Source organism: Rutidosis leptorrhynchoides, chromosome 10, assembly GCF_046630445.1.
Source record: "Rutidosis leptorrhynchoides isolate AG116_Rl617_1_P2 chromosome 10, CSIRO_AGI_Rlap_v1, whole genome shotgun sequence".
Taxonomy (NCBI): domain Eukaryota; kingdom Viridiplantae; phylum Streptophyta; class Magnoliopsida; order Asterales; family Asteraceae; genus Rutidosis; species Rutidosis leptorrhynchoides.
The window spans coordinates 69,265,793-69,280,588 of record NC_092342.1 but is presented as its reverse complement, the minus strand read 5'-3'; the positions used below and the strand labels follow the sequence as shown (position 1 = coordinate 69,280,588).

At 33.6% G+C, this 14,796-nt stretch overlaps 1 protein-coding gene and 1 pseudogene across 1 annotated transcript; both read left to right on the top strand.

Annotated features, from left to right (window-relative positions):
- The window catches only part of LOC139870360 (endoglucanase 9-like), a 34,826-nt pseudogene extending 23,203 nt beyond the window's left edge, over window positions 1–11,623 (top strand).
- A 1,746-nt stretch (window positions 11,624–13,369) lies between these two features.
- On the top strand, window positions 13,370–14,184 carry LOC139873355 (protein MKS1-like). Its single transcript, XM_071861284.1, has one exon. The coding sequence runs from the start codon at window positions 13,474–13,476 to the stop codon at window positions 14,182–14,184; it is 711 nt and encodes a 236-aa protein (XP_071717385.1). The 5' UTR covers window positions 13,370–13,473.
- The last annotated feature ends 612 nt before the right edge of the window (window positions 14,185–14,796 follow it).

Below are 14,796 nucleotides of genomic sequence, written 5' to 3'. Positions count from 1 at the left end.
TTCAAGGAATCCACAAACTAAGTAGTTTGTATAGTCTGCAAACCATGGGATTTCTTTATAATCTATCTTCAATAGATATTCATCAGGAAAGTTGTCTTGTATGGCCGATTCATTCAGAACTTCTAATTCGGGATTTTCAAGATGAGAAAGATGATCAGCGGCGAGATTTTCTGCTCCTCTTTTATCTCGGATTTCAATATCAAACTCTTGTAAGAGTAAGATCCAACGGATTAATCTTGGTTTAGCATCTTGTTTTGAAAATAGGTATCTAAGAGCAGAATGGTCGGTATAGACCACCGTTTTTGCTAGAACGAGATATGATCGAAATTTGTCAAAAGCAAAGACAATAGCAAGGAGTTCTTTTTCAGTAGTTGTATAGTTTGTTTGTGCTCCTTGTAATGTCTTACTAGCATAATATATAGGTTGAAATCGTTTTTCAATCCTTTGTCCTAAAACGGCTCCCATTGCAAAATCACTTGCATCGCACATTAGTTCAAATGGTAGATTCCAATTTGATGTTATCATGATTGGTGCATTAGTGAGTTTTTCTTTAAGAATATTAAAAGATTTGATACACTCATCTGAAAAGATGAATGGCGCATCCTTTTCTAGGAGTTTATTCATAGGAGTGGCAATTTTAGAAAAATCTTTTATGAAACGTCGGTAAAAACCGGCATGCCCTAGAAAACTCCTAACTCCTCTAACATTTGTGGGATGTGGAAGTTTAGCAATTACATCTACTTTAGCTCTATCCACTTCAATTCCTTCTTTTGAAATTTTATGTCCAAGAACGATGCCTTCTTTAACCATGAAATGGCATTTCTCCCAATTAAGTACTAGATTTGATTTTTCGCATCTAATTAGCATTCGTTCCAGATTAACTAGACATGATTTAAATGTATCACCGAAGACTGAAAAGTCATCCATGAATACTTCCATGCATTCTTCTATCATGTCGTGAAAAATCGCCATCATACACCTTTGAAAGGTTGCAGGGGCGTTGCAAAGTCCAAATGGCATGCGTTTGTAAGCAAAAGTACCATAAGGGCACGTGAATGTGGTTTTCTCTTGATCTTCGGGTGCTATTGGAATTTGAAAATATCCAGAAAATCCATCTAGAAAACAATAGTAACTATTTCCGGCTAATCTTTCCAACATTTGATCTATGAAAGGTAAGGGAAAGTGATCTTTTCTGGTGGCGTCATTTAATTTTCTATAATCAATACATACACGCCATCCTGTTACAGTCCTAGTAGGAATAAGCTCATTTTTCTCATTTGTAATGATAGTCATGCCACCCTTCTTAGGTACGCATTGAACTGGGCTTACCCATGGACTATCAGAGATTGGATAAATTAAACCTGCATCTAGCAGTTTAATAATCTCTTTCTTAACTACATCTTGCATATTAGGATTTAGTCTTCGTTGGCGTTGCACATACGTTTTATGACCTTCTTCCATAAGGATTTTATGTGTGCAATACGAAGGACTTATTCCTTTAATATCATGAATCTTCCATGCAATGGCTGGTTTATGAGCTTTCAACACAGAAATGAGTTGTGATTTCTCATTTTCAGTAAGAGAAGACGATATTATTACAGGTAATTCAGATTCACCATGTAAATAAGCGTATTCCAAATGGTTTGGAAGTGGCTTTAACTCTAATTTCGGAGGTTCTTCTATCGATGATTTATATCGATATCTGTCTTCTTCTTTTAGCATTTGAATTTCTTCTGTTGTTGGTTCATATCCATTAGCTATAAGTGTAGCTAACATTTCAGCTTCATCAATTGGTTCATTACCTTCTCCTAAAGAACATTCTCCTGTCCCTTGTAATTCTGGAAATTCTTCTAATAATTCTGCATGTGCATCTATAGTTTGAATATAATAACATGTATCATCTGCAGATTGTGGTTGTTGCATTGCTCTATCAACTGAAAAGGTAACACTCTCATCCTCTATACTTAGGGTCAGTTTCTTACCGAACATGTCTATCATTGCTTTAGCCGTGTTTAAGAATGGTCTTCCTAATATGAGAGGAACTTGAGAATCTTCTTCCATGTCCAAAACAACAAAATCTACTGGAAATACTAAAGTACCAACTTTAACTAGCATGTTCTCCATTATCCCTCTAGGATATTTTATTGATCGGTCGGCTAGTTGTATACTTATTCTTGTTGGTTTCAATTCTCCAAGGTCTAGTTTAGCGTATAGTGAATACGGCATTAGATTTATACTAGCACCTAAGTCTGCCAATGCTTCTATTGAACTAAGACTACCCAGAAAACATGGAATTGTGAAACTTCCTGGATCAGATAATTTTTCTGGTATCTTATTCAACAGCACTGCTGAACAATTTGCATTCATAGTGACAGCCGAGAGTTCTTCCATTTTCTTTCTATTTGAGATTAGATCTTTCAAGAATTTAGCATATCTAGGCATTCCTGAAATTACATCAATGAAAGGAAGATTTACATTTATCTGTTTAAACATATCCAAGAATTTGGATTGCTCGGCTTCAAGTTTTTCTTTCTTCATTTTACTCGGGTAAGGAAGTGGTGGTTGGTATGGTTTAACATAAGGTTTATCCTTAACTGTGTTATCTTCATTAACCTTTTCAACTACCGGTTCTTTTTCCTTATCTTGATCAGGTTGTGGTTCTTGTGGAGTAGGAATAGTTTCATCAGAAGTTACAGGTATTTCAGGTGGTTTAAGTGTTGTACCACTTCTTGTGGTAATAGCTTTAGCTGTTTCATTCCGGGGGTTAGCATTTGTATCGCTAGGTAGACTTCCCGGTTTTCTTTCACCTATTAACCTTGCTAGGTTACTTACTTCTTGTTCCAGATTTTGAATAGAAGCTTGTTGATTTCTAAATGCTTGAGCATTTTGTTCATTGGTTTGTTTCTGAGATGTGAAAAACTGCGTTTGAGTTTCAACTAGCTTCGTCATCATATCTTCTAAATTTGGTTTTTTATCATCGGTTTGTTGTGGTGGTTTGTTTTGAAAATTAGGTCTTTGCTGATTGTAAGTATTATTGGATACTTGTTGATTGCTAGGACCTTGTTGGTTGTTGTATGGAATATTTCGGTTATAATTCTGGTTTTGATTGTAAATTGGTCTTGGCGGTTGATAATTATTCTGATAATTATTTCCAGGCCTTTGGTTTATGTATGAAATATTCTCTCTTTGTTCCATTGTTAATTCAATACTGAGACAATCTTTTGTCAAATGTGGTCCTCCACACTGCTCACAACTAATTCGTATTGAGTGAATATCTTTAGTCATCTTTTCCATTCGTCTCTCCACAGCATCTATTTTTGCGGAAATGGAATCTAAGTCATGGCTAGAATCGGCTCTAGCTGCTTTAGATGATCTAATGATATCTTTTTCTTGGTGCCACTCATGTGAGTGGGAAGCAGTATTATCAATAATTTTGTAAGCATCAGTTTCGGTTTTCTTCATAATAGAACCACCAGCTGCTATATCTATGTCTTTTCTTGTAGTGATGTCGCATCCTTGGTAGAATATTTGTACTATTTGACAGGTGTCTAAACCATGTTGCGGACATCCTCTTAATAACTTTCCATATCTTGTCCACGCCTCATATAGAGTTTCATTTGGTTTTTGTGTGAACGTAACAATTTCTGCTTGAAGTCTTACGGCTTTAGATGCAGGAAAGAATTGTTTAAGAAATTTGTCAATTAAAACGTCCCATGTATCGATCGCCCCTTCAGGTAACGATTCCAACCAATCTTTGGCTTCTCCCTTTAAAGTCCAGGGAAATAACATGAGATATATCTGTTCATCCTCTACTTCTCGTATTTTAAATAGTGTGCAGATCCTATTAAAGGTACGTAGATGTTCATTTGAATCTTCCTTCGGCGCACCACTAAATTGGCATTGATTAGTCACCATGTGTAGAATTTGTCCTTTGATTTCATAATCTGGCGCATTAATGTCTGGATGAGTAATTGCGTGACCTTGGCCAGTGCGTTTAGCTCTCATTCGGTCTTCCATACTTAAAGGTTCCAGATTCTCCATAATTGAATTTGTTGAATCGGTATCACTAGATGATTCTGATTTAATGGTTCGTTCCTCAACAATCTCTGTTTGAATGATTGGTGGTTCCGGAGGAAAGTTTAGTGGTTCAGGATCTACGAACCGTTCCTGAATATTCTCCGGATTCTCAATTGTGAGGTTGGGTTCAAAAAATGGATTATCGGAAATTTGAACTGAAGTACTTGGTTGACTGGATGAAGATTCTAAAGAAAAATCAACGGCGGTTATATTTGTTAAACGATGTCTTGATCGAGTTACAGGTGGTGAACGTACAAAAGGTGATGAACGTCTTGCTCGGTGCATTCACTGAATATCCTATTAGTTTTTAAAAAGGAAAGAAAAATTATAATAAGTTATCCAATCAATAGACTTTTCTGATTTTGCCCACGTTTCGAATAGCCAAAAGATGCAGCAGAGGGGCAGGATTCGTTTGGTCTCAATATAATTGAGGACTGTTTGGCTCCAATAACCCGGTCCACGTACAAATCCAACTATTACTACGAACCAGAAAATTTTGATGTCTATTAATTTAACCACTTAAAATAAATTTTCGTAATTTTAAGAAATTTAGATAAGAAGTAGAAAAAATTCTAAGTCCTAAAACTAGAATAACGAGAAATAAGAGAGAAAAAGAGTTCGTCGAAAAAGGTCGAAAAAGAAAAAAATGGTTGAAAAATAAAAGGTGACGGAAAAATAAAAGAAACTTATAAAAACTTAAAAATACTAACCTAACCTTATTACTACAACTAACTTAAAATTATAATCGTAAATTGAAATTACTAATTGGAATGATAATTGGTACATAGTAAAAGGTCTAAAAATATTAAAGCTTACAAGGAAAAACTAAATCCCAAATGGAAATAACTTAAAAAGAAACTAAAACTTAAAAAGGCGTCGCAAAATTCTAAAGCACCTAAATCTTAGTCTAAAGAAAAAGCACTTAAGGAATTCTACGGCAAAGCCTAAAAATCTAGGAGTAAAAATAACTATAGCAAAAACTAAGTTTAAAATTAAATATGAGCTAAAAATACAAAAGTTATGCTATAATGATTAAAAAGGGACAAAATATAAAAATATACAAAAAGTTGTAAAAAGTACAATTTTTATAAAAATATTATTTTTATATTATTTATTTAATAAAACTACTAATTTTACAATTTAATAAAACTAATTAATACTAAATACATAAATTAAATAAAAAGTAAAAGTAAAAATAAAACTAATAATAATAATAATAATAATAATTAGGTTTAAATAATAATAATAATTAATTAAAACCCGTAATTAATGCAGGTTTAGGGTTTCTGTTCGCGTGTCAGAGAAGCTCCGCGAGTTGCGGTGATTTATAAAGAAAACCCCGCGAGTCGCGGGGTTCAGAATTTCAGCTGACAGGTTTTATCTTCAACACGTTTTTCTTTATTTATTTATTTATTTTATTTTCTGTTTTTAATTTTTATATAAATAAAAGATATTAAAATTAAACTTATATTTTTATAAACTAAAATAAAAATAAAGAAACTTATAAAACTTAAATATTTAACAAAATCTTAAAAATACTTATATTTTTGTTTTTTCTTTTTATATTTTCGAATTTTTAAAACGTATTTTTACAAAAACGACTTTTAATAAAAGTAACTAAAAATCTTTTTTTTTTTTTATATATTAGCGTTGCGCTTCCGGCTTTTAAGATAGTCCCCGGCAGCGGCGCCAAAAATACTTGATGTTCTGCGAGGTGTATATAAAATAGATTATATTTTACTAGGAAAATACTATTAAATACGATACAATTTTACACAAGATATTTATTTATTTATAGAATGGATATACTTAAACCTTGCTACAACACTTATAGGCAGTGTACCTAATCGTACAGTAGTGTAGTTTTTAGTAAGTCCGGTTCGTTTCACAGGGAAATCTTTAAACAAAGCTCAACGCTATATTAGTTTACTTTTATTAAAAATACAAATATATATATAAGTAATATTATTATTATAAAAGGGGGGTTTTTACCGTTTAATGACCGGTTTGTCGATTTTAAGACTTTAGTCGCAGTTAAAACCTAATGTAAAATATAAAATAAATACAAGACTTAAATTAAAGCGTAAAGTAAATAACGATAATGAAATTGCGAATAATAAAAGTGCGATAAAATAAACTTGCGATAATTAAAGAGTACGATAATTAAAAGTGCGATTAAATAACAATAAATAAAAGTGCGATAATTAGAAGTGCAATTAAATATAAAATAAAGGAAATTAAATATGAAATAAAAGAATTATGCTTATTTAAACTTCCGTAATCATGATGTTTGACGTGTTGATTTTAGTTTTATGCCCATGGGTTAATTGTCCTTTGTCCTGGATTATTTAATATGTCCGTCTGGTTTTTGTCCATAACAGTCCATCAGTCATAAATATAAAGTGCGAGTGTCCTCATCAAATTATTCTTATACCCGAAGTTAAATATTCCAACTAATTGGGGATTCGAATTGTAACAAGGTTTTAATACTTTGTTTAATGAATACACCAGGTTATCGACTGCGTGTAAACCAAGGTTTTACTACTTTGTTAACAATTACACCAATTACCCTTGAATGTAATTTCACCCCTGTTTTAATTATTCTAGTGGCTATTAATCCATTCCCGTGTCCGGTTAAATGAACGATTATTCGTACATATAAATACCCCGCCCATCGTGTCCGATCGAGTGTATATGGTAATTTATAGGGACGCCCAATTGTAAATCTTTATATTAACATTAACAAACTTTCATTTAATTAAACAAATATAAAGCCCATTAATAGCCCATAGTCTAATTTCCACAAGTGTCGTTTTTTTGTCCAAACCCCAATTATGGTACAAAACCCAATTACCCAATTTTAGTAATTAGCCCAACATCATGATTACTTCGTTTTAAATAAGCATAATAATAACTTAGCTACGAGACATTAATATAAAAAGGTTGAACATAACTTACAATGATTAAAAATAGCGTAGCGTTACACGGACAGAATTTCGACTTACACCCTTACAACATTCGCTAACATACCCTTATTATTAGAATTATAATTAAAATTAAAATTAAAATATAAATTATATATATATATATCGTATATATTGAGAGAAGAGAGAAAATAGAATATGAAATTTTGATCAGAATTCGGTTTGCTTTATAGCCAGAGTTGAAATTTGGGGCTCCGCGACTCGCGGCAAAATCCCCTTCAAACTCCGCGAGTCGCGGAGGTTAATTTTACAGCTCAGTCCTTGGAGTTTTCTCTGCCGACGGTTTTTTAATATATATATATATAATATATATATAATTAATATAATTAATTATATATTATATTATATTTATATACATAGTTAACTTGTAATTTTTAGTCCGTTGCGTCGAGCGTTAAGAGTTGACTCTGGTCCCGGTTCCGGATTTTCGAACGTCCTCGCGTACAATTTAATATCTTGTACTTTGCGTTTTGAATCTTGTACTCTTGTGATTTCGAGACGTTTCTTATCAATAATTGGAACCTTTTTGATTGTTTTTTGTACTTTTGAGCTTTTTGGTCGTTTGCGTCTTCAATTCGTCGAATCTGTCTTTTGTCTTCACCTTTTATTATACAAACGAATATCACTTGTAAATAGAACAATTGCAACTAAAAGCTTGTCTTTCTTGAGGAATAATGCTATGAAATATATGTTCGTTTTTAGCATTATCAACCGCAAAGTTCAAATCAAAGTGAATCAACTCCCGACGAACTGCAAAGTTCAAATCACGAATCAACTCAACAGATTCCAGTGAAACCTGTTGCAAGTCAAAATGAATCAAATGAAGGTTATGTACTTCCTCCAAGAGCTAACCGGGGAGTTCCACCTAAAAGATATGATCCCGAGAAAGAAGCTCTTAGATCGAGATATCCAATGGCGAATATTGCCAACGGAAATTTATCAGAAGAAGCAAAGAAATTCAATTCCGCGATATACTCTGAAGAAATACCAACTACCATAGAACAAGCGCTGAAATCAAAAAAATGGAGAAAGGCAATGGAAGTTGAAATGGAAGCTTTCAAGAAAAGTGATACATGGGAAAAATGTATTCTTCCCAAAGAGAAGAAGCCAGTAGGATGTCGATGGGTGTTTACAATAAAACACAAACCAGATGGCACAATTGACAGATACAAAGCTCGGCTAGTTGCCAAGGGATATACTCAGACTTATGGGATAGACTATTCCGAGACTTTCTCACCGGTGGCTAAAATTGACACCATTAGAGTTCTCTTCTCTGTTGCCGCAAATAAAGGATGGCCTCTTCACCAGTTTGATGTGAAAAATGCTTTTCTACACGGCGAGCTCAAGGAAGAGGTCTATATGAAAGCTCCACCAGGATTCACAGAAAACTTCAAAAATAGGGAAGTTTGTCGCCTTAAAAAATCTTTATATGGGCTTAAGCAATCCCCTCGGGCTTGGTTTGGAAAATTTACCTTAGCAATGAAAAAATATGGCTATAAACAGAGTAATTCAGACCACACTTTATTTTTAAAACAAAGAAACAAAATGATAACTTGCTTGATTATTTATGTTGATGACATGATAATTACAGGAAATGACAGAGATGAATTTTTTAAATTAAAAACAAATTTATCAAACGAATTTGAAATGAAAGATTTGGGAAGACTAAAATACTTCTTAGGGATTGAAGTTTTACGATCTCAACAAGGAATATTTATATGTCAAAAGAAATATGTGCTTGATTTACTTGCTGAAACAGGAATGATCGACTGCAAACCAGCCGAGACCCCTGCAATCCCAAACCAGAAGTTGTTTATTGAAGAAGGAGTTGAACTTGCAGATAAAGTTCAATATCAAAGGATCGTTGGAAAACTGATCTACCTTGCTCATACTCGCCCAGATATAGCGTATGCAGTAGGAGTTGTCAGCCAATTTATGCATCACCCTCAAGTACATCACATGGAAGCTGTGTGGAGAATCATCAGATACCTCAAAGGAACAGCTGGACATGGAGTTGTATTCAAAAACAACGGACACCTCAAAACTCAAATATATACAGATGCAAGTTGGGGAGGTGAAAAAGGAGACAGAAAATCCACATCAGGGTATTTTACCTCAGTTGGCGGGAACCTGGTTACATGGAAAAGTAAAAAACAAAAGGTTGTAGCTCTTTCAAGTGCTGAAGCTGAGTTCAGAGGGATAGCACGAGGAGTTCAAGAAGCGTTATGGATCCGAAAGCTACTAACAGAATTCGGATTTCCACCGGAAGACAATAGTCAGATTTTTTGCGATAACGAAGCAGCCATTGCTATTTCAGAAAACCCAGTTCAACATGATCGGACAAAACATGTTGAAATCGACAGACATTTTATCAAGGAAAAGCTTGAAGCAGAAATCATCTCTCTACCATTTGTGAGATCAGAAGACCAGCTCGCAGACATCCTTACCAAATCAGTTAATGGAAGACTATTTAAAGAAGTATTAGTCAAGTTGAATTTCGGAGATCCCACTATTCAACTTGAGGGGGAGTGTTGAAATAAAAGGATCAGAATTGTTATCAATTCATCATTTCCTTTAAAGAGTTGATTAGAGTTGACCAAGATATGTCTAACGGCTAGTTCCTTTATTCTGTTAGAAAATAAAATAAAAGCCATCAACGGCTATAACTCCCAACGGCTCTTTAGGACCAATTAGCTGTTACTCCTTTGTTGTATAAATAGTTGAGCATTTCATTGTAAAGAAATTAATTTTCAAGCTTGTATCAATTCAAGTTCATCAATATAAACTGATCAATACAATTACAGCTTTTTAATTCTCTTAAATAACAGAGGGACTTGGTTGTTTTTCGCGACAGGGAATACGAGTTATCTTAGCTATGCTACCGAAAAATATGAATTGGCCGAAAAAGAAGAATTATCAGCTGATAAAGGAATTTTCTATTGGAATAACAAGTTCACTGCTAACACCGTATGTTTTTTTTTTTTTTACTAAAATAACGAATACTATTAATTTTTTGGTAGAAAAAGGGTTAGAAACGGAGTAATTGTCATTGTTAAATTTTTTGGCAGAGAAAAGGATTATAAACGGTCACAAAATAACCTGATTAAGCTTGTACATCTGACTAATAATTAAATTATATCCTGCTGATTAAAATTTGATATCCTTTAATATAAATCTTGTAACTAGTAATGTTTCATTTGGACCCAAATTTTAGTAGTTTGACCACTCAAATTATGTACAGGTTTTGTTAACAAGGCTTAGATTCTTCCTTGATCTTGGTTTCCCATATGAAGAATCCTTCATATTGTCATCAAACAAAGTCGACTCACTCATGTGTTCATATATGGCTACTACGACACAGAGAACACAAGGTACTTTTAAGTTGAATCATACAAATAATGTATAAATTGTAGTATTACAGTTACCATAAAGTTGGATACATACAGGTGGATTGATACTCTTAAAACCGGATCATGATGCACCCCTCGAGTATGCGGCCACATCATCTTTTCTTAGCAAACTATATAGCGACTATCTTGCTCTTCTGCAAAGGTCTGGTAGTAGTTGCATTAATGGAACAAGTTTTACAGTTGATGATTTGCAAAGTTTCTCCATGTCTCAGGCAAGTTTACAACAAACATACTTTCATTCAAGGTATATTATTACAACAATCATATGCTACATATTGTTAGCCCAGTGGTTGTTGGTTCCTGGGTATACTTACAAGAGGTCTTAGGGTCAAACCTCACTAGCAGCGTATCTTTAGGTGGTCGGAGGAATGAGTCAGAAACGGCCCGGGTAGCCTGACCAGGAAAAAATTATTATTTTACCCTCTTTATTCCAAAGTATATATATCCTTGTTATGTGTTATGGGTCAAAAACGGTCACGAGATAACCCATTTATGTCATGTACATAATCCTCTCCAGTTAGTAGTTAGTCTGAATAGGAAAATCTTATGTATTTACCCTCTTTCTTCCAAAGTGTCTTTGTAATGGGTCGAAACGATCACGAAATAACCTGGTTAGGCTGCGTACATCTGAATAAAAACACTCTCTCGATTCCCCGGATGACCTGAATAGAAAAACCGTATCCCTTTACCCTCTTTGTTACTAAAGTTTCTTTGGTGATTCCATCTCTATTAAACCATCAATTTTTTTGACTAATTTTTTTTTAGGTAAATTACATACTCGGAGACAATCCAAAGAAAATGAGCTATGTGGTTGGATTTGGAAACAACTACCCAAAGCAAGTCTGCCATAGAGCCGCATCGATCCCATGGGATAATCAATGGCACTCGTGTGCCGAAGGGACTAAATGGTTAAGCTCTAAAAAATCAAATCCCAACGCGCTATTGGGAGCCATGGTACGAGGACCTGACCGAAATGACATGTTCATAGATGATAGAAATAAGCCATGGTTCACTGAACCAACCATTTCAAGTAACGCTGGTCTAGTTGCAGCGCTCATTGCACTCATTGATCATCCACATTCGTCTTCAAGAGCAAATAGTGGAGGTCTATTAGGTATAGATATTTTCGGTATGTTTGAAAATATTCATTAGTAACACAACCTCGATGATGATGCCTAGTTCCATTCCATTTTATATTTATTTCAGAATATTTAATTTATTAGCACAAGTTGTTCTCTTGGTGTTCGAGATGTTTTATGGAGTAACTCAGTAACATATTTGTCTCAGATGTAGAGTTTCTTTGCTTTTGAACAATTAACCTATTGCACTAAAATTATACAAGTTTTATTTTAAAAAATACATATTACTATATTATATTAGAGGGAAGAATTCAGGGTGTTATTTTGAGCACAAATTTAGGAAGTTGAATGTATGAAATCAGGCTAAAGTACAATGATTAAAATCAAATATAGGTGACTGTATAGTTCAGAATTTTTTCTATTCGTAATCTTAAATAGTATTCCGTATTAATCAGATGGTGTTATTAACATTAACATATAACATAATATACTAATCAAGTTGCCCAATAACGCATACCACTCTGGTTCAGTTCATGGCTATGCCAAATTGTACAAAAAATGAGTGTGATTAGAGCATGCGCATAATGCGCAATTCAATCAGTACCAGGTCTTGCGCTCGGAGAGCTTGATTACTCGAGATTTTACCTTCTATAGGAAAGTCAATGTACTCGTCGTTCATAAGACAGTTTCTCCGATTATAAAAAAACATAATATACTAAAAGAGACCAGATTATGGTCGTTTGACTATGTCTAACCGCTTTTTGAATTTCGTGTTATATAACCATTTGATAATATATGTATATTTTTAAGAATTGAGATAGTGGTTGAATCTAATTTGCTTTCATGTTTCTAACTTTTTTTTTTCAATCTTTATTTTTATTTTAGTAATATTGTTATTAAATATTTTCTTATATACCATTTTTACTTAAGGGTTATGTGCTAACTATTTATGATAATTAATTTGATACATCTTAAAAAGAAATACAATTAAAATAATTTTTGATCTTTTTTATTTTTCATGTAGTATATATCAACTTATATATACTAGCAGTTTAATTAGATCGTTTTTAACTTAGCTTCACTGTGAGAAAAATAGCATAATGGGAAACTATATTTTTTTTTTTTTTTTTTTTTGAAAGGCAATAATTTATTAATATAAATAAGACTAGCAAGAAGCTAGTATTATAACATCCCTAAATAATAATTTCTAGACTCCACGATCAACAATTCCTAAAATATCTTACAACTCGATTCAAAATACAATGACCTCGACTAGTAGGACACATGGTTACAATCAAACAATCTAATAATCTACCACCATTCAATCAACACCACACAAGACCACTTAAGGGCAATCATTCACTAGAAAAGTGTGAATAGGTGAAAACTAACCATGTGTTAAAATAATAGGACACATGGGAAACTATATACGTATTTGTGACAATCATTGATATTAATATTGTAATTATAAATTGTTAAAATAAATATTTAATATCTGAAATATATTGTAAACGATTTTTTGCAGCAAACTGTCGTGAGACAAAAAATAGCAAAATAAAAAAATAAGGAGTTAAACTGTGAACTAAACAAAATGTACAATGTAAAAGTAATGATTTTTTTTAAGTAAAAGTAATGATTTTTAAAAAAATGGATATTTATATTTTCGACTAGTGACAATTCGACTACGGTGGATCAAATATATTCGCAGTCCGCGATCAATCGAGTAGCTCGTTAAATATAAATTTTACAATTTACACAACAAGTACGTAGAAATTTCCTTTTTTGTCAACAAAAAATTAAATATAACAACTACAAATTTACACTCAGTCAACCAAAATAAAGCGAGTTCAGTCTCCTCTGTCACCACTTTTTCCCCAAATCTTATAATTCTTGATCTCTTTCACACAACTACCGCAATCCACCATGGACTCGACGGATTTCCCCTCCGGCAAGTCTCCTCGGTCACTCCAAGGTCCCCGTCCGGCACCACTCAAAGTCCACAAAGACTCTCACAAAATTAAAAAACCACCAACACCACCACACCACCACCAACCACTACAACACCACCACCAACCACCACAACAACAACAACACCGTCCACCAGTAATCATCTACACAGTTTCACCAAAAATAATCCATACAAACCCAAATGAATTCATGAATTTAGTCCAACGTTTGACCGGCCCAAATGCTTCTTCATCTCCGATAGGCTCATCTTATTCAGCTTTTCAAGATGACGGCGGTGCTGTATCGCCGGCGGTAAGATTTGCTTCAATAGAAAACGCCGTTAAGTCGCCGGACGGCAGAAGACAACTACTACATCCACAACAACCAATAACAGTAACGGGTGATTTTGCGACGGATAATGATGGTATTGAAATGGGTTACCTTCCTCCCGGAATATTATCTCCGGCGCCGGGATTATTACCGCCGATTCCACCTAATTTTTTCTCACCCGTACAAAATGATTTTTTTCATGATTTAAGTCCAGTGTTACATAGTAATGGTAGAAATTTTTATAATAGTATTATGGAAGCTAATAATTTTATGCCAAGTCCTACAAATTTATCTTCGCATTTAATTTCACCTACAACACCAAACTTGGATCTTTTTCATAGTTTATTTGACTTGTAATTTTTTTTTTTTTTTTTTTAAAAGCTTGACTTGTAATTTTTTACCATCTGCTTGGTTGATTTTATAGTTGTTCATAGTTTTGTTTAGACAAAATTTCATTACTGAACTTTACATCAAATTTGACTACTCGTTCTTTTTTTTTTTTTTTTGTGCATCTCTCGTCCCTATCACAATTCTACATCCCGTCCTTTTTAGGGACGAGAGATGTAAAATTGACAGAAAGAAATGAGGGATGCAAAAAAAAAAAAAAAAGGGCAAGGAGTCAAAGTTCAGAGACGATGAATGAAATTTTATATTTTATTTAACAGGTAGGGGTAGAATTGAAAATTTTAATTATTTTATTTAATTAGTTTTGGTGGACCAGATAATGATTTGGAACACTTTGCTATTCATTAGAGCTGTGGGATTGGAGTACCGTCTCCCCCACGTCGAACACCTAGTCACCTAAATAGCCACTCCCCACTTCCGTCACTTGGTGCCGTCCCCCTTCGGTCAGCCGCATAGGCGACGTGAATGTTACCCCTTTTTTATTTTTGTTTTTTTTTTCAAATGAATAAATTATTAAATATAATAAAATATTATTTTAACACACTAACTAACACACTAACTGAC